Below are 27,555 nucleotides of genomic sequence, written 5' to 3'. Positions count from 1 at the left end.
CGATTGGTGCAATCTGTAAAAGAGCCAACCAGTTACACAAAAGCTTCCACAAACAGCACAGGGGACGTGACACACCTTCTTTCCTCTCCTGCTTCCCCTCCTCTTCGCTCCCGCCTTCTCGTTATTCATACAAGAAGCGCCTCAGCTCTGATTGGCCGGAGCGTGGTACTATCTCAGCCAATCACAAGCCAAGCTGTGCTCCTGCGCTACCGCGAGAGCGAATCGTGGCGAGACCATGACTACGATTGGTCCGTCCACGATAAGGTTTTAATTTTGAATTTTTCTTTAATGGCGAGGGAGACGCCGCTGCCGGGACTCCATCTAATCCCCGTGCTCTTAGACTAGTAAGTGCAGGGAGATCTTCCTTTGTTACCTGGGTTCGTGTCTTCCGTAGCTGGGCCTGTTGCTGCTTGCGTTCTTACGGTTTACAGAGGTGAGGACTTTGGCTGGACTCGAATGGGAGATGGAGCGGGGAAGAAGAGATTTGAGGCTGCGTAAGAAGTTCTCGGCAGGGCTCCATCCTAACCATACTTGTATTAATTTACGCTCTGCAAAATGTTTTGGCGCAAAAAAATCTGCCTTCCTTTTGCACAGTTCTTTACATCTTTGCTACTCAAAATGTGGTCCGCGGACCAACAGCATCTGCATCACTTGGGCGCTTGTTAAAAATGCAAATTACCGGGCTCCACCCAAACCTACTGAATCAGAAGATGCATTTTAACACACCCAGTGATTCTTATGCACATTAAAGTTTGAGAACGTACATTTCTTGGCAGGAAATATTACTATGTTCCTTGATATAGTCTTAATATCTTCCGACGTTCTGTGCGAGTTTTAATTTTAAAAGTGTGCCCTGTTTACTATGTGCCTAATACTGTGCTGGACTAGGCTTTAGGGAGCTGCAATCTCTTTAAAGAAAACAAGAACTAAAATAGCAATGCTGCACAGCATAAAACGTAAAATTAAATATAAGCAAGTACTACCAGAAATAATCCTATGGATGTTCAAGAGGAATCAGTTGAACAGGTAATGGAAATTGATTACTTGACTGAAAGCTGTTTATGGGAGAGTGTAAGAAATCTCCATAGAAATATGTTTTAGGAAGATGGTAATGAAATGCAATTGTCATTTCCATTGCTGCCACAGCTTTGGAAGTGTCCTCTGACCAAAAGCACTTTTCATATCACAGGGTAGAGTTTTAATAGAAGCAGCAATGCCAACTTCTACAGAAGACTGAAATTCTTAGGCTATTATTTAGTGCATCTTCCTAGTGGAAATAGTTTTGGACCCATCCTCTAACCATATGAAGATGTGGTATGATTTGAAGAACTAAAAACCTCGCTCACCAAGAGATTTTCCAGAATTTTATTGTATTAAAGCATATTCCTTAACTAAAAGAGAGAACACTTGCTAGCTAACACTTTGCAGGAATGATTTTTTTCATTCATTTATTGAATGAAAGATTATTTAGTGCTTGCTGTACTCTAAGCCCTGGGGAACAAAAGATGAATAAAATTTATCCTTCCCTTGAAAAGCTCTCAGTCCGGCAGAGTGACAAACATACAAACAAAAATTACAATGCAGTATAATAAATATTATAATAAGAGTGCATATAAAGTGCTATAGAAGCACAAAAGAGATGACATTTGAGCCGGTATACATTCCGTAAGGACAGAGACTAGATTGGTCTTGTTCAGAATTGTATCCCAGCACCTACCATATTACCTGGTGGATTATAAGCACTCAACAAATATCTGTGAGAAAAAGTAACAGAATCTTGAAGGCTATATAAGTTGACCTGGAGGAGGATACCCCAAGCAGGGAGAAAGGCTGATAACACTGTAGAAAGTATTTTGTACTTCAGGTGTTTGGTATACTACTAATCACTAGAAGAAATGAGGCTGCAAAGAGCCATTACAGCTAAATTGTGAAAATCTTTGAAAGGTAAGCTAAGGAATTTGGTTTATCCAGTGGGTGATAAGGAACCTTCCCATACTTTTAAGCAATATCAGGATCGTATTTTTGTTTTAAAAAACTAACTCTAGTAAAAGTGTAGAAAATGAACTGGCAAGAGGAAAGACTGAAGGCAGGAGGATCATTGCAGGAACACTCAGACAAACCGAAACTGAGAAACACTTTCCAAAACAACTGGCCTGGACACTTCAAACATATGACTCTGAAGAAAGGCAAATACTCATATAAAAAGGCTGGGGAACTGTTATAAATTAAAGGAGACTAAAGAGACACTACAGTTAAATGCAATGTGGAAAGGGGAAGTGAGCAGAGATGTTATTGAGACAGCTGGGTAATTTGAATATGGACTGTTTATTAGATAATATCAAGGTTAAATTTCTCAACTGTGATTATGGTTTTGTAGGAGAATGTCCATGTCCATGTTAGGAAACTCAAGCTGAAGTATCTAGGAGTGAAGTATCATTATGTCTACAACTAATGCTGCTCAGCCAAAAACTACAAACTTTTATGTGTGTATATATAAATTTTACATATTTATACACATTTATATATACTTTATTTTGAAAATTTTCTAACTTGAGGAAATTTGCAAGAAAAGTATAATTAACACTTATATATCATTCACCTAGATTCACCAATTGTCATCTTTCTGTATAGGGGTATGTGTATGATATATAATATATATTATAATATAATATATTTATGTAATATTTATATATAATATATATATACCTAAAAATAGATATATTATAATACATAAATAATAATATATACATAAATATAAATAAATATGTTATAATACATAAGAGTAGGGGAAAATAGACCATAGCAAAAGACGGAAACGGGAAAGCCGAGGGGAAAGATGGTGAAGGCCACCGAAGTTAGAGGACAGAAAGGGGAGGGATGGTGAGGATACGGGACAGGATGAATTAATCAGAGAAATATTTCTGATTCATGTACATGAATATATGTATATAAGTGTAATATATATATTTTATATATTCTATTTTATAATGGAGTATCCTAATTTCCTTACTTACCTTTTTTTAATTTTTTAATCATGTTGTGGTACAGGTTTTTTTAATTGACTTTAAATTCTTTTCAAAACAAGGCAGATAAAAATGAAGAAAGAGGGGCCAGCCCCAACGGCCTAGTGGTTAAAGTTCATGGCACCCTGCTTTGGCAACCTGGGTTCAGTTCCCAGGCATGGAACCACACCACTTGTCTGTCAGTGGCCATGCTGTGGTGGCGGCTCACACAAAAAAAGGGGAAGATTGGCAACAGATGTTAGCTTAGGGCGAATCTTACCCATCAAAAAAAAAAAAAAAGAAGAATACTTTCAATTAAAATATAGGAAAAATGCTTTGAGTAATCATGAAAGAATGAGCTTCTATCTAGTGTTAGCAATTGGAATACCACTTAATCCAGCAAAAAGAATTTGTATGTCTCTTTACTCTTTCGGAAAGGGGACAAGTCTATGTGTTTTAACCTAGAGGAAGACTGATATATGCTCTTCCAATTGGACAATTATCCTCTGCAGATTCTCATGCTTTTAATAAAGCAATGATAATAAAATGAACCTTAGCTTGCTGAGTTCTCTGTCTTGTTTGATGTAGGAATTCATTATTTTTCATTTTTGGAAGAGCTGTGATTATTTTTGAATGGAATGTTAATCTAGGAATTATCTCAGACTCTGCCTTTCCACCCTGACAAATTTGACATATTCTCTTAATTCTCTATATGTGCTAATTTCTATATTTAATTAGAAGACTATTAGAGTAACAATGACCCAGAGCTCAGGGGACACACACATACACACAGACAGAGGCAGAGAGAGGAGAAAATATGATTTAGTTCCTAGATTTTTTTTTTTTTTTCACTGAAAAATAATCTCCAAAATGACCTACATCAGCTTGTGTAGGACTCTTTAGATATTTGAATGCATGGGCACTGGAAAAACCACCAAGAAAGGGCTAGAAAAAGATGGCCCAGTTTTAGAATGGTGGTACTCTAATTTTCCAGCTAATAGTACATACCAAGCCAGCCCTGGTGGTCTAGTGGTTAGGATTCTGCACCCCAGTCTGTGTCTTGATTAGAGAACCACACCACCCATCTATTGTCATACTGCCATGGAGGGTATTGCTGTGACCCTGAAAGCTATGTTTCAGATGGACCACGGTAGACAGATTTCGGCAGAGCTTCCAGACTAGGACAGACGAGGTAGAAGGACCCGGCCATCCACTTGCGAAAAAATTGACCATTAAAATCATGATGTAATCTATGCAGAAATAGAAGTACAATGATGTACACCTGAAATTTTTACAATGTCATAAACCAGTGTTACTGCAATAAGCAAAAAATTAAAAAAAAAAAAAAATCCTATGAATAGGGCCGGCCCTGGTGGCTTAGCGGTTAGGTGCGTGCACTCGGCTACTGACAGCCTGGGTTCGGATCCCAGGCGCACACTGACGCACCGCTTCTCGGGCCATGCTGAGGCCGCGCCCCTCATACAGCAACTAGAAGGATGTGCAACTATGACGTACAACTATCTACTGGGGCTTTGGGGAAGAAAAAAAAGGAGGAGGATTGGCAATAGACGTTAGCTCAGAGCTGGTCTTCCTCAGCAAAAAGAGGAGGATTAGCACGGATGTTAGCTCAGGGCTGATCTCCCTCACAAAAAAAAAAAAAAAATCCTATGAATAGGGCCATCCCCATGGCATAGCAGTTAAGTGCGGGCACTCCACTGCTGGTGACCCGGTTCGGATCCCGGGGACGCACCGTTTGTCAGGCCATGCTGTGGCGGCGTCCCATATAAAGTAGAGGAAGATCGGCAGGGATGTTAGCTCAGGGCCAGTCTTCCTCAGCAAAAAGAGGAAGATTGGCATGGATGTTAGCTCAGAGCTGATCTTCCTCACCAAAAAAAAAAAAAAAAAAAAAATCCTATGAATAGCAGCAGAGCATTGGCTGAGACAGCACAGTGAGAGGATGGTGCAAAAAGATGGAGCAGGCTTCCTCCCTGCTGTACACAGGGCTGGTAGGAGTCGGAATCCCTGGACGGCACTAACAACAAAATGTTGGCATCCCTCAATATGAATCTTCTTTTATTCATTATACTGAGTGGACCATTTCAATCTGGAAATTCAAGTCCTTCAGTTCTGGGGAATATTTTTGTATTGTTTATTTGATAAAATTCTCTCCATTTTCTCTGTTCTCTCCTCAAATTTTTATCTTCTAACTGTTCTATTACATTTTTTAAATTTCTATTTTTAATTTTTAAAAGCTTTTTGTCATCCTTCTTGCTTCATGAATGTGATATCTTATTTTCTGAAGATATTTCTCTTTTTTCTGAAGTTTTCTTCTGTTTCCTACATTCTTTCCATTTCCTTTGAAATGGAAATAGCTTTTTTCTTTTTATTTTGGGCTCTGTCTTTCAAGTTAGAGACTTTCCTAAAATGACTGATGATCCTTGGCTCTTACTTGTCAAAGATAGGCACAAAAAAGATGATTGGAAGCTTGATATAGGAGAGGTTGATATTGTCCATCTGTGGGCACCGCAAGGGGTAATTGATCAAGGACTTGGCCATTTGGGGGGAACCGCAAATGTCAATATATGTAGGTCTTTTTACGTGGGCCAGCCAATTTCCCTGGAAAGAAATCTAGTCTCCTGCAGGGGGAATGAGGGAGGAGGGGGTTTGAGGCAGGGAATTAATCTGCCTGTGTTAATAAATAATAAATAATATAAAATAAATAATAATAAACCTGGTGGCCTGTGTTCTGGGAGCTGAGCTGAGGAAGGGGATTGAAAATCTCACTTTTCAGTTCAGGATCATCCCTTATCTTCTGTATGGTGACACACACATGACCCTGCTATGCCTCGTGGCCCAGAATTCAGCACCTCTATTGCTCAACTTCTCCAGAGAATTAATGTGCCCATCTTTACTGGAGAGGACATGAAAGCCAAGCAGAACTGTCTGGCTGCAAGGACAGGAGAATAGACTCCAGAGGCCTATCCGATCTTTATAACGACTTTTAACTAGTCCTATTTTAGCCGTACCCCAAACCTTCAAAGATATTAGGTCCTTCCAGGTCCCAAATCTTCCTCAGAGTTTTAAGAATTGTCTTACTTTCTGTTGCTTCCCTACCACACACAATCAAGCCTCAGCTTTCCTCTGCTCTGCCAAGTCAATTAGCATTCCTCCATCTGCTTACCATTTTCCATAATTTCGTTGACATCTATCATCTACTGTAGTCTCTGTTCCCATCCTTTGTCATATGAGTTTATGCCTTTTTTATTCCTTTACTGCTTTTTCGTGTTTCAGAAGGGAGTGGAGCAGTAGTGTGCTGATAAATGTTTCATAAATATATAAGCATAATTTTATTAAAAATTTACTGATATAAAGTAATAATATAATAATTATTATAAATAATAATAAAATACATAATACTCTTTCCTGTAAATTTCATATAACCAATTGATTCTCATAGAATGCTATACTAATTTTTACAGATTTCTTATATCTATAGCCAAACTGTGGTTGTAATTTAAGAACAAATGTAGTCCTGATATGAATGTTGGTTGATATTTTCATTTACTCTGTGGAGTAAAAACAAAACACAAAGCAAAACAAAAAGCAAAACACAAAGACTTTATGTTGGAATTTCACTTCAGTTATGTATGCAACATCTTTGATGAATCAGATAATAGTTTCCAAATACTGGAATAATATTCCTCAATTTTTTGTGCTATTCACAATGTAATGACTACACACAAGATAAATTTTTAAGTTTACTCTGCATTATTGACATTTTCTTCATCACTTTCTTAACAATCGACACAATAATAAATCAAGCCCTAATCTGTAGTATTTTATAATATCTGTGGTATAAATACACCCATCATGGCCAATTTCAAGTTTCCAATATGAAGTCACGGAATGTGAATCTAGGAAGAAATGAGCACTAATACATCATTCTGTAGCATTTTCATTATATAGATACAATAAGGTAAACAACCTCAAGAGCATAGATGATAGTAAAATCATTAGGAAATGATGACTTTTGCATATTTATTACCTTTTTAAGTATAAATTATCTAATTGTAAGTTTACATAATTTAATTTTAATGGTGGACATGTTTAACAAATGACTCACAGACTTCTTGAAAATGTAAGACTTGGTGCCAACCCCAACACACATAGGAGTGGAGATAAAGGTACAGTCAATCCACTAAGTTTAACCAAAATGTCCAGCTCCTTTCTAAAGTCTATTTTCATAACTTAGAGATTGGTGGCTACAAGAAAAAGAGGCAGGAGGCCGGTTCTCTGTGTCAGTTTGATCTCTAAAAAAAGATATCAAGGGGAGAGAGGGAACAGAAGCCAGGAGGGCTGGGAAGCAGATGGAAGATTAGGAAGGAGAGGTTACCATGGAAGTCTCAGATTTAGGAATCCCAACCAGTGAACTTTGGGCCTTGGGTAGAGGTTTCCAGTGACATTTCTCCATAGGAGGTTGTAGGCGTGGATTTGATGAGGTTTAACATTTTTTTCAGGCAACCACAAGATTGCTGCTTCCTCTGAGGCTTTCCTAAACATCTTCATTCAGAGTATTTTTGTTCTGTGTTAAGTTTTTTTTAAAAAATCAATCAATCTTTTAAACATCCCTTGTGTTTAATAATCCATGCATGGCCTTCCTTCATTATTTCAGCAGGAAGAAAAGGTGACATAATAGAGTTGAAGTCAACTATTTTTTGATGTGTCTCCCAAGCTTCTAAGAACAATTAAGAAAAATGCTCTGTTAATTTGAGACCTGGCAATTAGTTCAGTAAGATCCCATCAAGAACCTTTACTTCTAGGAGGGCTGATAATATATGCACTGTCACCCATTGCCATTAGGGGTGCCCTCTGCAAGTCCAGCGCTTTTGAAACTAAGCCACTTCTGAGTTTTCACAACCCGCAGCGGGGTGGGGGGAGGTTCTTCAGCCAGTGGAATCTGATTGCTGAGCAAGCCTAGAGCTGCATACCAAGTGCTAGAAGGTTACTGGGTGAACAAAAGTGGAATGAATGTGTATTTTAAAGGCCGATTGTTCCTATTCAAATGTAAGTTTGAAGGGAAGGAGGCCTAGCCCTTGAGACCATTTTTAGTTCTGCTACTTGAATACCAACATCTTTGTTCCTCAGGTAGCAACAGCTAAAACCAGCAAAGCACATCTTCACATCAAACTAGCTCAGACTTAATTTTCTTCAGAAAATATATGGATTAAAATCTAAATATACTAGATAGTGCTTAGAAATGCTTTAAATAAATGTTTTGAAACACATCTTAGATTTGGGGTAATTGTTATTACGTTGTGTATCACCTATTTAATCTATTGCACCACAGTGTATTAGAAAGAACATGGTCTTTGGAGACTTACAGATCAGGACTTAATACCTTATTTCACTACATTGGGCAAATCATCTAATCTTTCTAAGCCTTGGTTTATTCTTATGTAAAAATGAGAATAAAAACTTCTTCCTCAGGGATAATATCTTGCAGGATAGTGAGGAGTCATTGAGAAAATGTATGTGAAGGTGCCTAAAAGTAAGTGGACATTCTATAATGGTTAATTGTCCATTACCAACTCTACCTATTACAGTGGATGTTACGGTAAGCGTTACTGGCAAAGAAACTTACTTCCTTTTAATAACTGACTATAATCCAGTTATATCCATTTTCTCTGTTATAAAGAAAGGGAAATTCACTTGACTTAATGAAGAAAAACAAGATAAGCAAAACAAAATTAGAGATTAATGTAATGCCAAAGCCAAGGTCTCTCGAGAGATAGTTTAAATCTGGGTTTAAATTTTTCTCCCTTTCAGGGGCCAGCCCTGTGGCATAGTGGTTAGGTTCATGCGCTCTGCTCTGGAGGCCCAGGGTTCACAGGTTCGAATCCCGGCCATGGACTGACACACTGCTCATCAAGCCATGCTGTGGCAGCGTCCCATATGCAAAGTGGAGGAAGATGGGCACAGATATTAGCTCAGGGCCCATCTTCCTCACCAAAAAAAAAAATTTTTCTCCCTTTTAGAGAACTTCTGGAATGCTAGTAGTGACCTATTTCCTACCAAGATGGTAGTTACAGGGGTATGTTTACTTTCTGATAATTCATTGAACTATACACTTAAGATTTGTGCATTTTTCATATGTATATATTATTCTTCAATAAAAAATGTAAAAAAAATTTTCTCCGTAGAGATCATGCCCAAGTTCAAGCAACGAAGAAGAAAACTAAAAGCCAAAGCAAAAAGATTATTCAAAAAAAAAGAAGCCTCTCACTTTCAGTCCAAGCTAATTACACCTCCCCCTCCACCACCACCCTCGCCAGAAAGGTAAGGCGTAATGTGGAACAGAGAAAATATTAAAAATCAGATCAGTTTAGGATAAAGTTACTAGATTCAGCAGATAAAAATACAGAATGCCCAGTTAAATTTGAATTTCAGATAAACAACAAATAAGTTTTTAGTATTATCCCATTCAACATTTGCAATATACTTATACTAAAAAATTATTCATCCTTTGTCTGAAATTAAATTTTATCTGACCATCCTGAATTTTATGTGGCAACTGTAGTTTAAGAGTCCAGAGCAAAAATCACAAGGAATTGTGTTGGAGGTACACAATAACTATTTTCTCTTTTCCTAGTCAATTTGATTGCATAAATCTGGCAACTAAGTGATGAAAGAGGGACATAGGATTAGAATTTAAATCTTAGTTTTGGTGAAGTTTGGTCAGTTATTCTCTGGGACTCAGAGCTTAAATGTGTTACTGAAAGAGACTCTAAGTTCTAGGAACCCTGGGGTACTAGTTTTCACAATAACATACTTTATACATTTTGTCGTTATAGCTCTCTTTATGGAAAAATTTTAAAACAGGCCCTCAGAAAGCAGTAATCATGATATCATCCTTGACTCTTCTCTATGTCTCCTGAATATTGAGAAAGCCCCCTGACTGGTCTTCCTGCTTCTGCCCTTGCCCCCTCTGCAGTATATTTCAACACAGCAGCTAGAGTGAGCCTGTTAAAATCATGGCATATTGCTCCTCTGCTTAAAACTCTCCAATGTCTTTCTCAGTAAAAATTAAAGTCCTTTGTATGTCCCACAAGGCCTTTATGAGCTGACCCTCATTATTTCCTAGTCCCCTACACTTCAGTCTCTCCACCCTAGTCATTTTGGCTTCCTTGCTATTCCTCAAGACGCTTCAGACGAGCTTTCACCTCAGAGCCTTTGCAATTACTATTGCCCTTGCCTGGAATGTTCTACTCCCAGATATTTGCATTGCCAGTCTCTTTACTTCCTTTAAGTTTTTTCTCAAAAGTCACCGTCTCAGTGAGACTTCCCCTGGCTACTCTATCTAAAATTTCACCTCCATCCAACATTTCACATTCCCCCTTTCTTGCTTTATCTTGTTCTCCTTAGCATTTACTCACTACCTACCAACCGATATATGTTATTTATTTACTTATTTTTACCTTTCTTCCATGAGACTAAACTCCATGAGGGCAGGGTTTTTATCTATTTTGTCCATTACTGAATCCCTGATGCCTATTTATTTACCATTTATTTTATTTTATTCGTTACTATTTATTTAGTCAACAAATATTTATTGTATAAGTGAATCTCAGAATTCTGGAATTGAATGAAGAATTTGGCTTTAGGTAGTCTCTGCTGCTGAGTCATACTATAAAACTAGCTTGTTATTTAATTAGAGGCTGTTATTCCAACTCAGGAGTTTTTGCTTTGTTTGGTTTTGTTTTTCCTATAGAGTGGTTATTCCTTCAACAGATAGACCCCTTAGCAGAAGCTGGCTAAGATCATCCTGGAACTTCAAATTTCCCAATATCAAAGATGCAGTAAAACTTTGGACAAATAGAGTGTGGTCTGTATACAGCTGGTGCCAGAGGTGCATTACCCAGGTATGGGTTGGATATACCTGTTTTCAGCAATACAGTTTTTCTACACACTTGGTATGTGTGTTCACATGTGTGTGCGCTCAGGTCAGCACAACACTCAGGCTAAGCTCAGAGAAGATGAAATTATGGGGTCATGTCTGCCTTTGCTTCTATAAAACATACATCAAACCACATTTTTGTCTTTTTTTCTTGTCCTTATCATATTGCTCATTGGATTCAGGCTGGTTTATTTTTGATTGCAGAGTTTAGAAGTATTGCAAGACACCATTTTGCCATCCCGTTTCTGCCGCCGAGAACTTCACAGTCTAAAAGAACGGTTTTGCATTTTGGAAAGCGAATTATGCAAGCTCCAGGAAGCACTGAAGGTTCGTATTGTCAAATAAAAAACAGTTAGGTGAGGAGAGAAGGGGTTGTCCCCCATAGGAATCCTAGTGTGCTTTCACCAGGAGGAATGACTACAGGCAAGTGCTAGTCCTGGGCCCGTTTGCCCTCAGATCTATTCCTTAAACTTCAGAGGCTCTGCTCTGTATTGCAGGGGGGCTGATCCCTGCAGGCTACATTTCCCAAGCTCCATGTCATCTGGCTCCTGGCAGTGCTGGGCTAATGGGAGACAGTGATGAGAGACTAGAGGGAGGGAGAAGATGGGGTATTTTTCCTCTTCGTTCTCTGTGTTGGGTGATTTCTCCAGTGATGGTTGTAGTTGTCTCCTTGATTTCAGCTCCCACTAGGTGAGTCTATGTTTCTTTTTTTTTTTTTTTTTTTTTTTTTAATTTTTTCCCCCAAAGCCCCCGTAGATAGTTGTATGTCATAGCTGCACATCCTTCTAGTTGCTGCGTGTGGGACGCGGCCTCAGCATGGCCGGAGAAGTGGTGCGTCGCTGCGCGCCCGGGATCCGAACCCGGGCCGCCAGCAGCGGAGCTCACGCACCTAACCGCCAAGCCACGGGGCCGGCCCAGAGTCTATGTTTCTTGATTCTCTGGGTTAACCCAGTTCCAGAGATCTGGTTACACTGCTCTTCCCTTTCTCCCTCCAGCCTCAGGGTGTTCATGGCTTTCTGGTGTTGCTAGTCTCTGGGCTGCCTCACTGTCCCTTGTGTGCTTCTCAGCTCTTGCATCAGCAGTGTACCCAACTCCCTACATTACATTCCCCCTCTTTCAAATACTTAGTGGTTTCTATTTTCTTGACTGATACAGGCAGGAAAAAACTATAAATATCTACTCTCTCCAAATTCCCCTAAGCAAGGCCCCTATTCTCAGTGTCTAAAACCCAAGGAATAAACATTGTGCTCATTAGTTTGGAGAAAAGCTTCTGGGATCATACCCCTGCTCCCAGAATTTGTACCTCAAAATGAACTAGTCAGAGAAGGAAAGTCAAATCACCTCACTCCTCTGGACCTCAGTTTCCTCATCTATAAAATGGGGAAGATACCATCTGTAGTGGGCTGAATGATGGCTCCCCTAAAAATATGTCCACGTCCTAATTCATGGAACCTGTAAATATTACCTTATTTGGGAAAAAGGTCTTTGCAAATGTGAAGTTAAAGATTTTGAAGTGAGGAAATCATACTGCATTATCTGGGTGGACCCTAAATCCAATTACATATCCTTATAAATGAGACACATGGAGCAGAACATACAGGAAAAGGAGGAGCAGTGAGACCACAAAGGCAGAGACTAGAGTGATGCGGCTTCACACCAAGGAATGCCAATAGATACCAGAAGCTGGAAGAGGCAAGGAACAGATTCTTCCTTAGAGCCTTGGGAGGGAGTACAGCCCTGCTGATACCTTGATTTCGGACTTCTAATCTCCAACACTGTGAGAGAATTAATTTTGATTGTTTTAAGCCACCAAGTTTTTGTGATAATTTGTTATAGCAGCCATAGGAAACTAATATACCGTCTTACTTTATAGAGTCATTGTATTAGTTTGCTTGGGCTGCCATAACAAAGTAGCACAGACTGGCTAGCTTATACAACAGAAATTAAATTTCTTACAGTTTTGGAGGCTAGAAGTCTGGGCTCAAGGTGTTAGGGTTGGTTTCTTCTAAGGCCTTTCTCCTTGGCTTGCTTATTGTGTCCTCAAATGGTCTTTTCTCTGTGCACATGCCTGGTATCTCCCTTGTATGTTCAAATCTCCTCTTTTTATAGGGACACCAGCCAGATTGGATTAGAGCCCACCCTAACAGCCTCTTTTTAACTTAATCACCTCTTTAAAGGCCCTACCTCCAAACACAGTCACATTCTGAGGTACTTGGGGGTTAGGGCTTCAACACATGAATTTGGGGGAGGGACACAATTCAGCCCACAACAGTCATGTTCCAGCCTCTTGGCCTTTTTCAGTCCCTTGAATATACTATATTCTTGGCTGCATTAGGTATTTTTCCCTCTGTCAGGGACTCTCTTCCCCCAGTCTTTATCCCCTTTCTTCGCCTGGTAAGCCTAAGTTCATCCTTGAGATCATGGCTAAATATCACTCCCCAGGCCTCTAGCTATTCATGTTCACAGCACACTTGATTGCTCTTATTGAAATATTATTTTGTTTTGCTTTGAGTGTGTTTGTGTGTTTCATGTCTGTCTTCCTCACCAGACTGTCAGCTCCATGAGGTGACAGACAGGGCTCACATTGTACCCACAGTGCCTGGCATATAGCACACACAAAACAGATAGATGAATGAATGAGTGAGTGGATGAATGAATGAATTTGCTTACGATAAATGAGAAAAGATTATGAAGCACATGGTATACTGAGAAAGCATTCAATACACTGTGTTTGATGACGCTCAGTTACAAGAACCAAATTAATCTGTTATTCATTGCCAAATGTAATGCCTACTTCCAGACTGTCTCAGAAAATTCTTCCTGTCGAAGCTGTGGTCAAACATGTCACATGAGTGGTAAACTCACAGATGTGCCTGCATGTGCTGTAACCACCCCTGGAGAATCCGGAGCTGCACTTCCTCCCACACTGCCACAGCCAGTCAGCCATCTTCCTCCTCCTCCACCTCTGCCTCCACCGCCTCCACCACCTCCTCTGCCTCTACCTCCACCACCGATAGCACCTTTAATGCTCAGAAAATCCAATCTCGCTAAAGCTCTTCAGGTAAAAAACAATCTGGTAAATGTGTGTTTTGGTCAGTGTGTATTGGAAGAGTAAAGGCAGGTGGCTTTTTAAGGCTGGGCTAAGGGCTTTGACAGGAAGGCTACATTTTGTTCTGATTCCATATCTTAATTGTGTCAATTCTTTTGTTTTTAAAAACTCAGTCCCCTGGGAACTCGCGAAAGCTGGATTTAGAAATGAAAGTGATTTTTTTTTTTTTTTAAGGATAAATGAATGAAACCCAGTAGAGTGGGAGAGTCCTATTAGCCTCTCAGTATATCTTTTTACCAAAATGAAAACCTCCCTGGGAAACCAAATTAAGAACAGAAGATGGCTTCGTGAGTGAAGTCAGAATACAAAGAGTTGGTGGATCCTAAAGTATAATATCATTAAGCTGGAGAACCAGTCTCCATTAGAGTTACTTATCTGCCAAGGGGACCAGAATATCTGTGAATCACTTAGATAGGCATAAGCCTGTTTAAAAACCTGCTGAATTTTTACTACAGACACATTTGGCTTGAAATGACTGAGTTAAATCCATAGCCTGTTGTTATATTTGCCCTAGTATATACCTCTCTGAGTATACGTTCTCGCTCTATGGGAACTGAGTCATCTTTTTTAGGTAGTTCAGGCAAAACTTCACTTTGATTTGAGGAACTCCTTCAACTCTTGTCTTATAATGACTCCTAAGGAGGATGCATAGTTGCAAGGAACTAACCTATCTCTTATTTACTATCAAAGGCTTACATTTTGATGAATATTTTTCAATAGCCTTAGCATCCATGGGTGCTGAAAACAGGATGATTTTTGCTTGAGTGGAAAGAATTTGATAGGCTCCTCGGGTAAATGACAGTTAATTTTTAACTCTAAGTCTTTAAACACTAGATTTGGATTTGCATTTGACTAGAAATCCTGGCTCCAATTTGAATTCTAACCTCTCCCTCTATTTTAAGGCTGGACCATTAAAAAAAGATGGACCTATGCAGATAACAGTTAAAGATCTAATGACTGTGAAATTAAAGAAGACACAGAGTTTTGATGAAAAGAAGAAGGTAAGATGTCATTGACTACATCATGGTCTTTCAGCTTTTAACCTGGTTGTCCCTTTACGGAAAATAAGCATTAGTCTTGTGTATAGAAACCATTCCAAGGTATTTGATGTTTTATTTGTGTAGTTTTGGATCTCCTCAACAGAATGTGTAGATCTCAAAATTATTTAATTGGGCAGTTTTATCATTAGTCTGAAAAAGTAGAGATGTACTTTGACGCTTTGGAATAAAAATTGAATAGAGTAGTGGATATGTCTTACACATACCCAGTAGGGAAATGTTCATGGTTCCAGCATGTTTACATTTTGAATGATATTTTTAAATGTGTTTTTAATAATGTCTCATTTTGTGATTAAAGCTTGTACCATCACCAAAGGCATGGAATCCACTAGTTACTGTCTCTGACCTGAAGCATGTTACCCTGAAACCCAGCTCCAAAGTGTTAACTCAAGTTACAAATGTCTTCATGTAAGGAACTGCACAGTGTTATGCTCTATTGCTACTTAAAAGAATGATTTTTTTGCTTATTTCTAACTTTAAAAGTTATATAACCGCTCATGTAAGAATATTGAAATCTACAGAAAAGTTTAATGAAGAAAACAAAAATCAGGGCCAGCCCCAGTGGTCTAGTGGTTAAGTTCAGCGGGCCAGGTTTGGTTCCCCAGGCACAGACCTACACCACTCATCAGTGGCCATGCTGTGGCAGCAGCTCCCATACAAAATAGAGGAAGATTGGCAATAGGTGTTAGCTCAGGGCGAATCTTCCTCAGCAAAAAAAAAGAAAGAAAGAAAAAGAAAACAAAATCATCCAAATAATCCTATCATTGGAAATAGTCTCTGTTAACATACTGTTGTTTATCATTCTAGCCTTTTTCTAAGCAGGTACTCTGTTATTTCCATTTCATGATGCTGTTTATTATAAGATACACCATTGATTTAATAACAGATTTGGGGGGTGGAAGAAATATTATCAAGAATTTTGAAAACAGCTTGATTTCATAAATAATAAAATATAAAAACTAGTATGTCTTGGAATTGAACTATGATATGTATGTGTGTATATACCTGTGCATAATCGTACTGTACACACAGTTACGGCTCTTCCCGTTTAATTTGTCCTGACCTTCCCCCATCTTATTAAAAATTAGTTTACAGCATCATTTTGACTTCTTCAATATATGCAGTTTCTTATGTGTAAATTTCATAGATAAAATCCTGTTTTGAGACATTTAGGTTATTTATGATTTTTTATTTCTATAACTCTTCAATGAACAGCCTTGTCCATCATCTGTGTGCATAGGTTAGTTTTCCCCTAAGATGGATTCTTGTACATGTAATTACTGAATCAAAAAATATTACTTATTAGAATGATCATACCACCTTATGCTCCTATTGGCATCTACTGCTATTTTTATTTGTTTATTTATTTATTTTTGGTGAGGAAGATCAGCCCTGAGCTAACATCTGTTGCCAATCCTCCTCTTCTTTTTTTGCTGAGGAAGATTGGCCCTGGGCTAACATCCGTGCCCATCTTCCTCTACTTTATGTGGGACGCCTGCTACAGCACGGCTTGATAAGCAGGGCGTATGTCCATGCCCAGGATCCGTACCTGCGAATCCCTGGGCTGCTGAAGCAGAGCGTGCAAACTTAACCACTACGCCCCCGGGCCTGCTCCTACTGCTATTTTTTAATGTAACAAATTAGAACTACTTTCTAGGATGTTGCCTATAGAAATGATTGCTTTGCTTTGGGAAAAATGATAAAATCTGGCAAGCTCTAAACTTTCCACATCTTTATTTTATCAGTACTCCTGGTAAAAGCCAGATAGATCTACGGAAACTACTTAGAAAAGTCAATGTAGAGAGGTAATACGTTCTCTTATCTTTATGCTTTCTAAATTCATTTGAAAAGTTGGCATGAAACACAGCTCCTAATATTTTTAATACCTTTGCAGGAGTCCAGGTGGAACCCCACTTACCAATAAAGAAAATATGGAAACAGGAACTGGGCTGACCCCAGTAATGACCCGAGCTTTGAGGAGAAAATTTCAGGTAAGCCTTTAGAAAAAAAAATTTGGTTCCTTTTCTTCAAAATCATTTATTTAGAATCATAATCTAAAGCATCATGTTTAATAATAATCATAATTTTTAAATGGTACCTTATGCTTTACAAAGCACTTTCATATTTAGGCTTCATAAAATTCTCTGAGGTAGCTAGGATTATCATCTCCACTTTAGCAATGAATGTCTGATTTTCTTAATTCCTTTAATAAGTATTTATTAAGCACTTCCTATATGCCAGGCACTGTGCTGGAGTGCCAGGGATATAGTGGTAAGCAAAAATAGACAAAAATCTACTGTCTTGGAGTTTTCAGTCTATTGAGAAAAATAGAGATTAATCAAATAATCACATATTTGTATAATTTTGCACTGGGGTAAGCACTGTGAAAGAAAGGAACAGGGTTCTGTGGGAACCCATAGAGGAACTTGATCTAGCCTGGATGATTTAGGAAGAGATGAAGTGAGACTTGAAGGATGAATAGGTATTAACTGGGAAGGGTACCTCCAGGGTGTGGGGTAGGCCCACCTTGGATGTCAGGGAGGAGAGAGTTCCAGGCAGAAAGAACAGCATGTGCAAGGGTCTCATGGTAGGGAGAGATCACGGCCTATGTGAGGAATTGAAAAGTGTGCAGTGTGGCTGTAACACAAAGCAAGTCTGACAGTGGTGAAAGACAAGGATGGAGATGTAGATAGGAGTTAGATCACGCAGAGTTGGTAGGAAAAGGTCTTGGCAGCTTTCTTCTTTGTCGTGTACATGTATGACCCACACACCAAATTCAGTACATCAGCTGGCCCTTGTATGATTTCTTCCAAATCTTGTTTGTCCCATCATCTCCCTGATCACCTCTATCATCAGAACTGTGAGGAGCAGCCATCCTGCCACCCCTGCTAGAGTGCTGGGACACAGGGCTGCTGGCATCTTTGGCTATGAAGCTTATATTTCTGTCTCCCTCTGGCAGCAGAGACACACTACAGACTTCACTGCTGACACTCTCCCACCACAACACTGCCCTCCCTTCATTTCCTTGTTAAGAATCAGTGCCTTTTGGGCCAGCCCTGGTGTCCTAGTGGTTAAGTTTGGCGCACTCTGCTTTGGCAGCCCAGGTTCCGTTCCCAGTCGTGGACCTATACCACTCGTCTGTCAGTGGCCATGGTGTGGCAGCGGCTCACATACAAAAAGAGGGAGATTGGCAGCAGATGTTGGCTCTGGGTGAATCTTCCTCAGCAAAAAAAAAGAATCAGTGCCTTTTGCAGGACAGCTTGGTTTCCCTCTTGCCAATCAACTTGGTCCTCCTGGGCAATGTTTGACCTTCTTTGGAGGTGTGGCCAGATTCCTCTTTCCTTCTTTTGGAGCATCCAATAGGAGTCTACCCCTAGATCATGTTCCTTAGTGATATCACAAATTATAATGGACAGGGGCAGAGGGCAGAGGCCTCACTAAAGGACTAAGCCTTTTCCTTTCTTTATTTGGCTCTAGGATCCTTTTTGTCCTTGCCCCACCCCATAACTACTATAGTGGGTTGGGTAATGTGGAAACAAATGAAAATATAATAAATAATAAACCCAAATAATAAATAAATAAACCACATATTGAGCAACCACATCAAAAATCACAGATAAGACCTATGCCGTATGTTGTACTCCCCAAAATCCACTTACTAGTGTTGATATAAATAAACAATAACCAATCTATAGATAAGACAGATAAGGTGAGATTTACTTTAACCAAGTTGAGGACTATCCCAGGAAGGCAGTCTCCACAAAGGAAAAAAGTGTTCCAGAGAACTATGGTTTTCAGTACAGTTTTATACCTTTTTTAGAACAAAGAATATACATCAAAAGCACCCAGGATACATATACATCAAAGTTTCAAAGAGATACTCAGCTGCAGATTAGCAGGTCAACATGACTCTGATGTTGCCGGCTGGGGGGGTGGGGAAGGAAACTTATCTTCAAAGGAGTACTGATACTGACGTTACTTATACTGGCTTCATAAGAAAGGAAGTATGCATCTTTATCTGCAAAGAGTGCCTTCTTTTACTTTCAGATAATGTTTAATGCATCCCTATCTTAACGGTTAAAGCAGATGTACAGTGTATGTTTGACAGGCCATAAGTCAGGCTTCTTTAGTTCAGGTCACATCAGGTTTAAACCAGAATAGCTACCCCATATACCTCAATATGTGAAAATTTCTTATCACTAGGAGGATGTCTAGTAAAAACTGTTTTTAGACATAGAATGACTTTTCCCATCCAGCCCTTAGGCTTCCTTTTTTCTTTAACTTTGAAGCAACTGTTTTAGTTAGGTTTTGCATTTGGCTACGAGTAACAGAAATCTGACTACAGTGGCTTAACCAACAAGGGGCTTATTTTTCTAGCCTACATATTCCCTTGGGAAGTAGACAGTTCACAGCTGGTATAGCAGCTTCACCATGTCATCACTGCTTTTCCATCCTTAATGTGTGGCTTTTATGTTCATGGTGCAGAATGGCTACACTTCCTGAAGCCTCGTGTCCACATTCTAAGCAAGATAAGGAGAAGGGCAAAAGGCAAAAGGATGTGCTAGCTAAGCTACCCCTCATCTCTTTAAACAGGCATTATCTAGGGGCAGGCCCTGTGGCATAGTGGTTAAGTTCACGTGCTCCGCTTCGGTGGCCGGGGGGTTCACAGGTTCGGATCCTGGGCACAGGCCTATGCACTGCTTATCAAGCCATGCTGTGGCAGGGGTCCAACGTATAAAGTAGGAAGATGGGCACAGATGTTAGCCCAGGGCCAATCTTCCTCAGCAAAAAGAGGAGGATTAGCAACAGATGTTAGCTCAGGGCTAATCTTCCTCACCAAAAATAAATAAATAAATAAAATAAACAGGCATTATCCAGGAACTTCTGATTACATCAGGGAAGCTGGGAAAAGTGGTTTTTAGAATCTGGGTGCACTGCTGCCCTGCACAAATCTGGGTTCTGTTAGTGAGGAAGAAGGAGAACTATGTTGGCCATGGGAATGTAACTCACATAATAATTGGAATTTTTTTTTATAGCTGGCTCACCCTAGAAGCCCAACTCAAACTCAACCGCTTCCTACAAGCAGCTTTGATGAACAAAACTGATGCCAACTCTGCCAGACTCCATGTGATAATCCACAAAATATACAGATAAAATCACTCCAATTGTCTCTTTTTTTTAATATAGTAGGGTATGTATAAGTAATTATTCTAATACATAATTCCATTTGGAGAATTAAAGTATGTATGGAGCCCATTCATACTGTGGTGTAAAGTGGGTATTTGGATATTTTCTAGTTTGCATGTTCTATAAGAGAACAGATGGAAAAATGGAATCTCCAAAGTGATTTTATCCTGGAATTACCCAATTTAGGTTGGAGAAGTTGTTCAAATTTAACTACATAACTGTAGCTTATACTCTATAGGTGCAGTTATAACAATAAGAAAATCACCTGGTTCCTGTTCATCTTGAGTATTCTTGGGTAATTGAAAAGTATTTTAGCCTATGAAGCTCATGCATTCATTAAGTGCTACAAACTTAATCAATAAAAAAGACCCTCTAGGGGTTGGCCCGGTTGCATAGCGGTTAAGTTCTCATGCTCTACTTCGGTGGGCCAGGTTTCGCTGGTTTGGATCCTGGGCACGGACCTACTCACTGCTCATCAAGCCATGCTAAGGTGGTGTCCGATATAGAAGAGCAACAACTCTACAACTATGATATACAGCTAGGTACTCAGGCTTTGGGGAGAACAAAAGGAAAAAGAGGAAGATTGGCAACAGATGTTAGCTCAGGGTCAATCTTCTGGGGGGAAAAAAAAAGACCCTCTAGATTTGATTTCTGTGTACTATAAACAATTAGGAGGTAAGACCATCCCCCATCCAAACCCAACTATTTTCCAAAAGGATTTGAAGCAAAAGGTCCAATGTGACCATAAAAATTAGAGTGTATTGCGGCTGGCCCGGTGGGGTAATGATTAAATTCAGGCTCTCTGCTTCAGCTGCCCAGGGTTCGCGAGTTTGGATCTCGGGTGTGGACCTACACACTGCTCATCAAGCCATGCTGTGGCAGCATCACATATACAAAATAGAAGAGGATTGGCACAGATGTTAGCTCAAGGACAATCTTCCTCGAGCAAAAAGAGAAAGATTGGCCACAGATATTAGCTCAGGGCCAGTCTTCCTCAACAACAACAAGAAAAATTAGAATGTATCATTTCTAGCATCTTAGGTAGGTAGTTATATCTGGCTCACTGAAGTCTGAGATATTCCTTACTTTTATATCTGCTGTCCACATTCCTGCAGCTACATATAAATTTCATGAAGACCTCAACACAAACCTTGTATTTTCCACAGTGCCCTGCCAAGGATTCTCTGTGGTACATAGTGGCTTCACCGTGAGACCTGATTCCCTGTCCTCAACAACCTGTCAATTGAATAACAGTAATAATACACACCTCAGTGGATTTTGTTCTTTCCTTCCAGTCCAAGGTTGCCATATTTAGCAAATATAAATACATGACACCCAATCAAATTTGAATTTCAGATAAACACAAATAAGCTTTTTTTTTTTTTTTGGCTTAGGAAGATTAGCCCTGAGCTAACATCTGTTGCCAATCTTCCTCTTTTTTTGCTTGAGGAACATTGGCCCTAAGCTAACATCTGTGCCAGTCTTCCTCCACTTTGTATGTGGGTCACCAGCTCAGCATGGCTGACAAGTGATCCAAACCTGCGAACCCAGGCCACCAAAGTGGAATATACCAAACTTAACCACTACGCCGTGGGGCAGCCCCAACAAATAACTTTTAAGTATAAATATGTCCCATTAAACAATGAATAATTTTTTTACTATAAGTAGGTCCCAAATATTGCATGGGACGTATTTATACTAAAAAAAATTTTCATTGTTTATCTGAAATTGAGATTTTTATCTGGGCATCCTATATTTTATATAGGCAGCCCTATCAGTCAGCCACCTACAAAGTTGCCAAGTATTTCTGGGAGCCCCCAGTTCGTCAGACATACGTACTTAGCAGTGGACACTACTGTAGCTTCAGCCAGGATCCCCATCACTAATGTGCTAAGTATCATGGAGGAAGGAGAACTCTCATTAGGGTGAGTGTGACTGAAGGTGCAGGATTAGCTTTCATGCTGATGACCTCCACTGCAGTTCCAAGAATAAGGATAGCAGCTCCTCGTGGATACATAGGGAACAAAGAGTTTCAGATCTTCAGTGCACTTGCTAGCATGACAGGAAGTAGATACATAGATGATATCCTTGAAATATCCCTGATTAGCTTAGGCTAAAAAGATATTTTGGCAATTGCCCAGAAATGTCTATATTTCCACAGATAAATATAGCTTTGAGATGCCAAATAAAGGGTTGTGGAAAGTCGCCAGACTAGAAAGCACACCCTGTTGTGTTTTTATGAGACTCACATTTATGTTTATAACACGTTTATGGATGAAAATTAAACAGATAGTGAAGTTAAGAAACATAGCTGCTTCTAATAATTTTATGTTTACATTATGTAAGAATAAAGGGAATGATCACTGAGAATAAAGCAGTTAAGTATTTATTTATTTTTTTTTTTTGTGAGGAAGATCAGCCCTGAGCTAACATCCATGCCAATCCTCCTCTTTTTGCTGAAGAAGACTGGCCCTGAGCTAACATCTATTGCCAATCCTCCTCCTTTTTTTCCCTTTTTCTCCCCAAGGCCCCAGTAGATAGTTGCATGCCATAGTTGCACATCCTTCTAGCTGCTGCATGTGGGACGCCACCTCAGCATGGCCGGACAAGCAGTGCCTCGGTGCACACTGGGGATCCAAGCCCAGGCTGCCAGTAGCGCAGCACGAGCACTTAACCGCTAAGCCACGGTACTGGCCCCCAGTTGAGCATTTATATCAGAATATTTTATGGTGCGCTTCTTTTTTTTGTGAGGAAGATCAGCCCTGAGCTAACATCCATGCCAATCCTCCTCTTTTTGCCAAGGAAGACTGGCCCTGAGCTAACATCCGTGCCCATCTTCCTCCAATTTATGTGGGATGCTGCCACAGCATGGCCCGACAAGCGGTGTGTCAGTGTGCGTCCAGGATCTGAACCTGGGCCACCAGCAGCCGAAGGTGCGCACTTAAGCGCTAGGCCAGGGGGCCGGCCCCCTATGGTGCACTTTTTTTTTTTTTTTTTTTGTGAGGAAGATCAGCCCTGAGCTAACATCCATGCTAATCCTCCTCTTGCTGAGGAAGACCGGCTCTGAACTAACATCCACTGCCAATCCTCCTCCTTTTTTTTCCCCAAAGCCCCAGTAGATAGTTGTATGTCATAGTTGCACATCCTTCTAGTTGCTGTATGTGGGATGTGGCCTCAGCATGGCCGGAGAAGCAGTGCGTCAGTGGGAGCCCGGGATCCGAACCCGGGCCGCCAGTAGCGGAGCACGTGCACCTAACCACTAAGCCACGGGGCCGGCCCCTCCTTTTTTTTTTTTTCCCCCCCAAAGCCCCAGTAGATAGTTGTATGTTACAGTTTCACATCCTTCTAGTTGCTGTATGTGGGACGTGGCCTCAGCATGGCCGGAGAAGCAGTGCGTCAGTGGGAGCCCGGGATCCGAACCCGGGCCGCCAGTAGCGGAGCACGTGCACCTAACCACTAAGCCACGGGGCCGGCCCCTCCTCCTTTTTTTTTTTTTTTCCCCCCCAAAGCCCCAGTAGATAGTTGTATGTTATAGTTTCACATCCTTCTAGTTGCTGTATGTGGGACGGGGCCTCAGCATGGCCGGAGAAGCGGTGTGTTGGTGCGTGCCCGGGATCCGAACCCAGGCCGCCAGTATTGGAGCGTGCGCACTTAACTGCTAAGCCACGGGGCCTGCCCTGGTGGACTTCTAATGTTTATAATATTATTAAACCACCCTGTGCTATATCAATTTAATTTAAGTGATTTGATCATTCTTGTGGGATAAAGGTTCATAAAAAAAATGCTATAGAAATCCTATAGATAAACATTTGTAAAGCTGCTACTGCCATTGTACCAGTATTAAAATGTGTTCTACCCTGAATTTTTTACTACTTTTTATAACAGATTTTATATTGTACCCATTTGAGAACCCTGTAAACGCTGTGGCTTCATTAAACTATTGCTGATCGTATGTTTCCAATGTTTATTTGAGACTGAATGACAACCAGAGTTGAAGACACCTAGAGAGCATAAACAACCAAGGTGCATCTGGTTATGTTTTTAAATAAAGAGTAATTTTAAAAACCTTTGGTTTTTCTCTTTTTTAACATTTTTTCACTAGAAATATAATACATACAGAAAAGTGCATAAAACATAAATCTATAAATCATAAAGCAATCACGTAACCACCAAGAAAGAGATATTATAAGTGTCTTAGAAGCCTTGCCTGTCTCCCTCCCCTATCATAATCCCTTTCTTCAAGAAGTAAGTACTGATCTGCTTGTTACAATAAATATTTCTTTGATTTTACCCTCTAAGTATGCGTCCCTAAATGCTATGATTTATTTTGCTTGCTTTTGAACTCTATATAAACAGAAACATACATTATGTATTTTTTTGTTTCTGGTTTCTTTCAATCAACACTTAGTTTTAAGATTCAACCATGTTATTGTGTAAAGCTATAGATTATTTTTGGTGTGTGAATAGAGTTATTAATTCATTATTGTTGATGATGTTTGTTAATGAACATTGGGATTGTTTCTAGTTTGGGGCTATTATGAACCATACATGCCGTTATGAACATTCTTGAGCATGTACATATATACAGGAATTACTCTAATGTGTATACCTAGGAGTGGATCTGCTAGGATATAAAGTATGCCTATTTTCTTTCTTTTTTTAATTGAAGTATAATTGATAAACAATATCCTATTAGTTTCAGATGTACATCATAGTGATTCTATATTTATATACATTATGAAATGATCACCATGATAAGTCTAGTTACCATCTGTCATCATACAAAGTTGTTATATTATTGACTATATTCTCTATGCCATACATTACATCCCCATGACATTGATTTCATGACTGGGAGTTTGTACCTCTTAATGTGCCCATTTTCTAGATACTGTCAAACTGGTTTTCCAAAGTGGTTGTATCAATCCATGATTCCTTCAGAAAAGTATGAGAGTTCTTGTTGCTCCTGTTTTCTTCAAAGAGTCTTTTCCATTTGGTTTTTCCACATTTTGTTTACTTGGGAAATTCTGTACAATGTGTGTGGTTAATATACACTATTTTTCCTGGATTTATAAGTCAAGGAATTGTTAAAATGATCTTATATCAGCAAAGTCACATTCTGAACATAGCAAATAATCTACATGGTGAGGATCACAATATAATTTATGTGAATAAACATGTAGAATTTCTCATTTTAGTTGGCTTTCCAAAGAAAGATAGGATCTGGACATGTAGAAGTAGAGAAGGGAACAAGTAAAGAGCAATAGACAAACAAAATCTTTAAAAATACATTTAAAAACCCACCCCTGGGCCGCCCCGTGGCTTAGCGGTTAAGTGCGTGTGCTCTGCTACTGGCGGCCGGGTTCGGATCCCATGCACGCACCGACGCACCGCTTCTCCAGCCATGCTGAGGCCACGTCCCACATACAGCAACTAGAAGGATGTGCAACTATGATATGCAACTATCTACTGGGGCTTTGGGGAAAGAAAAAAAAAAGGAGAAGGATTGGCAATAGATGTTAGCTCAGAGCTCGTCTTCCTCAGCAAAAAGAGGAGGATTAGCATGGATGTTAGTTCAGGGCTGATCTTCCTCACACACACAAAAAAAGAAAAAACCCACCCCTACTCCTTGCTAAATTCTTGTTAGTAAATAAGAGTTGGTTGAGAAGAATTTATGGAAGCCCCATATAGCTTAATATTTTAAAAATAACACAATCATGACTTAGGACCCCACCCTTCCTTTGAGGATTAAATGAGATAATTCTTTTTTCCCCTCCAGTTTTATTGAGATGTAATTGACAGATAACATTATATTAAGGTGTACAACATAATGATTTTTTTTTTCCCCCCAAAGCCCCAGTAGATAGTTGTATGTCATAGTTGCACAGCCTTCTAGTTGCCGTATGTGGGACGCGACCTCAGCGTGGCCAGAGAAGCGGTGCGTCAGTATGCGCCCGGGATCCGAACCCGGGCCACCAGCATCAGAGAGCACGCACTTAACCGCTAAGCCACAGGGCCGGCCCCCAACATAATGATTTGATATGTGTATATATTGCAAAATGATTACCACAATAAGTCTAGTTAACATCCAACACCTCATATAGTTACAAATTTTTTTTCTTGCAATGAGAACTTTTAAGATCTACTCTCAGCAATTTTCAAGCATACAATACAGTATTGTTAACTATAGTTACCATGCTGTACATTATATCCCCAGAATTTATTTATCTAATAACTGGAACTTTATACTTTTTCACTACCTTCACCCATTCTGCCCACCCCCAACCACTGGCAATTATCTACTTATTCTCTATTTCTATGAGTTAGGGTTTTTTAGATTCTATGTATAAGTGAGATCATACACAAATGAGAATTCTTTTTTTTTTATAATGTTATTTATTTACTTTTTTCCCCCCAAAGCCCCAGTAGATAGTTGTATGTTATAGCTGCACGTCCTTCTAGTTGCTGTATGTGGGACACGGCCTCAGCATGGCTGGAGAAGCAGTGCGTCAGTGCGCGCCCGGGATCCGAACCCCGGGGCCGCCAGCAGCGGAGCACGCTCACTTAACTGCTAAGCCATGGGGCCGGCCCAAATGAGAATTCTTGATAAGGATTTAGCACAGAGCCACATACAGAGTAAGTAATATGTGCTTGATTATTATTTTATTGTCATTATTTGACACCCCAAGTAAGAACTCATTAAACACAAATTATCTGACTCCATTTCTACTTTAAAACCAAGAGTATTTCAAAAAATAAATCTAACCATTCAAACTTCCAATCAACTAAATCAAATATTGAGTTAAAGCTTTCCACATTTTTTTCAAGGAAGAATTTTTTAATATTATTACAAATTGAAGAAAGTGTTCACTGTAGAAAAATTAGAAAATACAGATATAAAAATAAAAGAGCATGTCCACTCAAAACCCCGCACACAGATTTTGTGTGTGTGTGTGTGTGTGTGTGTGTGTGTGAGACGAAGACTGGCTCTGAGCTGACATCTATTGCCAATCCTCCTTTTTGCTGAGGAAGATTAGCTCTGAGCTAACATCTGTGCCCATCTTCCTCTATTTTGTACGTGGGATGCTGCCACAGCAGGGCTTGATAAGCAGCTTGTAGGTCCGCGCCCAGATCTGAACCTGCGAACCCCAGGCCACGGAAGTGGAGCGCAGAAACTTAACCACTACACCAATGGGCTGGCCCCTACACACAGATGTTTGTAGCAGCTTTATTCATAATTGCCAA

General features: G+C 39.8%; 2 protein-coding genes across 11 annotated transcripts in view; one reads left to right on the top strand and one right to left on the bottom strand.

Annotated features, from left to right (window-relative positions):
* The window catches only part of TRIM37 (tripartite motif containing 37), a 187,189-nt gene extending 186,611 nt beyond the window's left edge, over positions 1–578 (bottom strand). For 2 of the 8 annotated variants that reach the window (XM_087440895.1, XM_087440894.1), the window contains exon 1: positions 374–578. The gene's annotated coding sequence lies outside the window, so the exon portion shown is untranslated. The remainder of the gene's footprint in view (positions 1–373) is intronic. The other 6 variants (XM_087440893.1, XM_087440902.1, XM_087440897.1 and 3 more) reach the window with 4 other exon arrangements.
* Positions 242–24,377, top strand: PRR11 (proline rich 11). 3 transcript variants are annotated; one of them, XM_087440909.1, is made up of 10 exons: positions 242–344; positions 9,203–9,338; positions 10,771–10,921; positions 11,161–11,283; positions 13,757–14,017; positions 14,968–15,066; positions 15,422–15,531; positions 16,869–16,928; positions 17,018–17,114; positions 20,160–24,377. In XM_087440909.1, the coding sequence occupies exons 2-10, from the start codon at positions 9,208–9,210 to the stop codon at positions 20,226–20,228; spliced, it is 1,101 nt and encodes a 366-aa protein (XP_087297035.1). In that variant the 5' UTR covers positions 242–344; positions 9,203–9,207; the 3' UTR covers positions 20,229–24,377. The 3 variants fall into 3 exon arrangements, with proteins under 3 accessions (XP_087297035.1, XP_014646378.1, XP_087297036.1); XM_014790892.2 differs by having other exon boundaries at positions 278–433; XM_087440910.1 differs by lacking the exon at positions 242–344 and adding an exon at positions 8,985–9,093.
* Positions 24,378–27,555: the final 3,178 nt, after the last annotated feature.

This window comes from Ceratotherium simum, chromosome 16, assembly GCF_057802395.1.
Source record: "Ceratotherium simum simum isolate JZ-2026a chromosome 16, ASM5780239v1, whole genome shotgun sequence".
NCBI lineage: Eukaryota > Metazoa > Chordata > Mammalia > Perissodactyla > Rhinocerotidae > Ceratotherium > Ceratotherium simum.
Note: the sequence above shows the minus strand (reverse complement) of the source record. Positions and strands in the feature narration are given on the sequence as shown.

Excerpts from the sequence above, each read along its gene's own strand:
- PRR11 (XM_087440909.1), top strand. The coding sequence starts at position 9,208 with ATGCCCAAGTTCAAGCAACGAAGAAGAAAACTAAAAGCCAAAGCAAAA. Across the intron at positions 9,339-10,770 it reads CCACCACCCTCGCCAGAAAG|AGTGGTTATTCCTTCAACAG; the intron begins GTAAGGCGTAAT and ends TTTTTCCTATAG. Across the intron at positions 16,929-17,017 it reads AGAAAAGTCAATGTAGAGAG|GAGTCCAGGTGGAACCCCAC; the intron begins GTAATACGTTCT and ends ATACCTTTGCAG.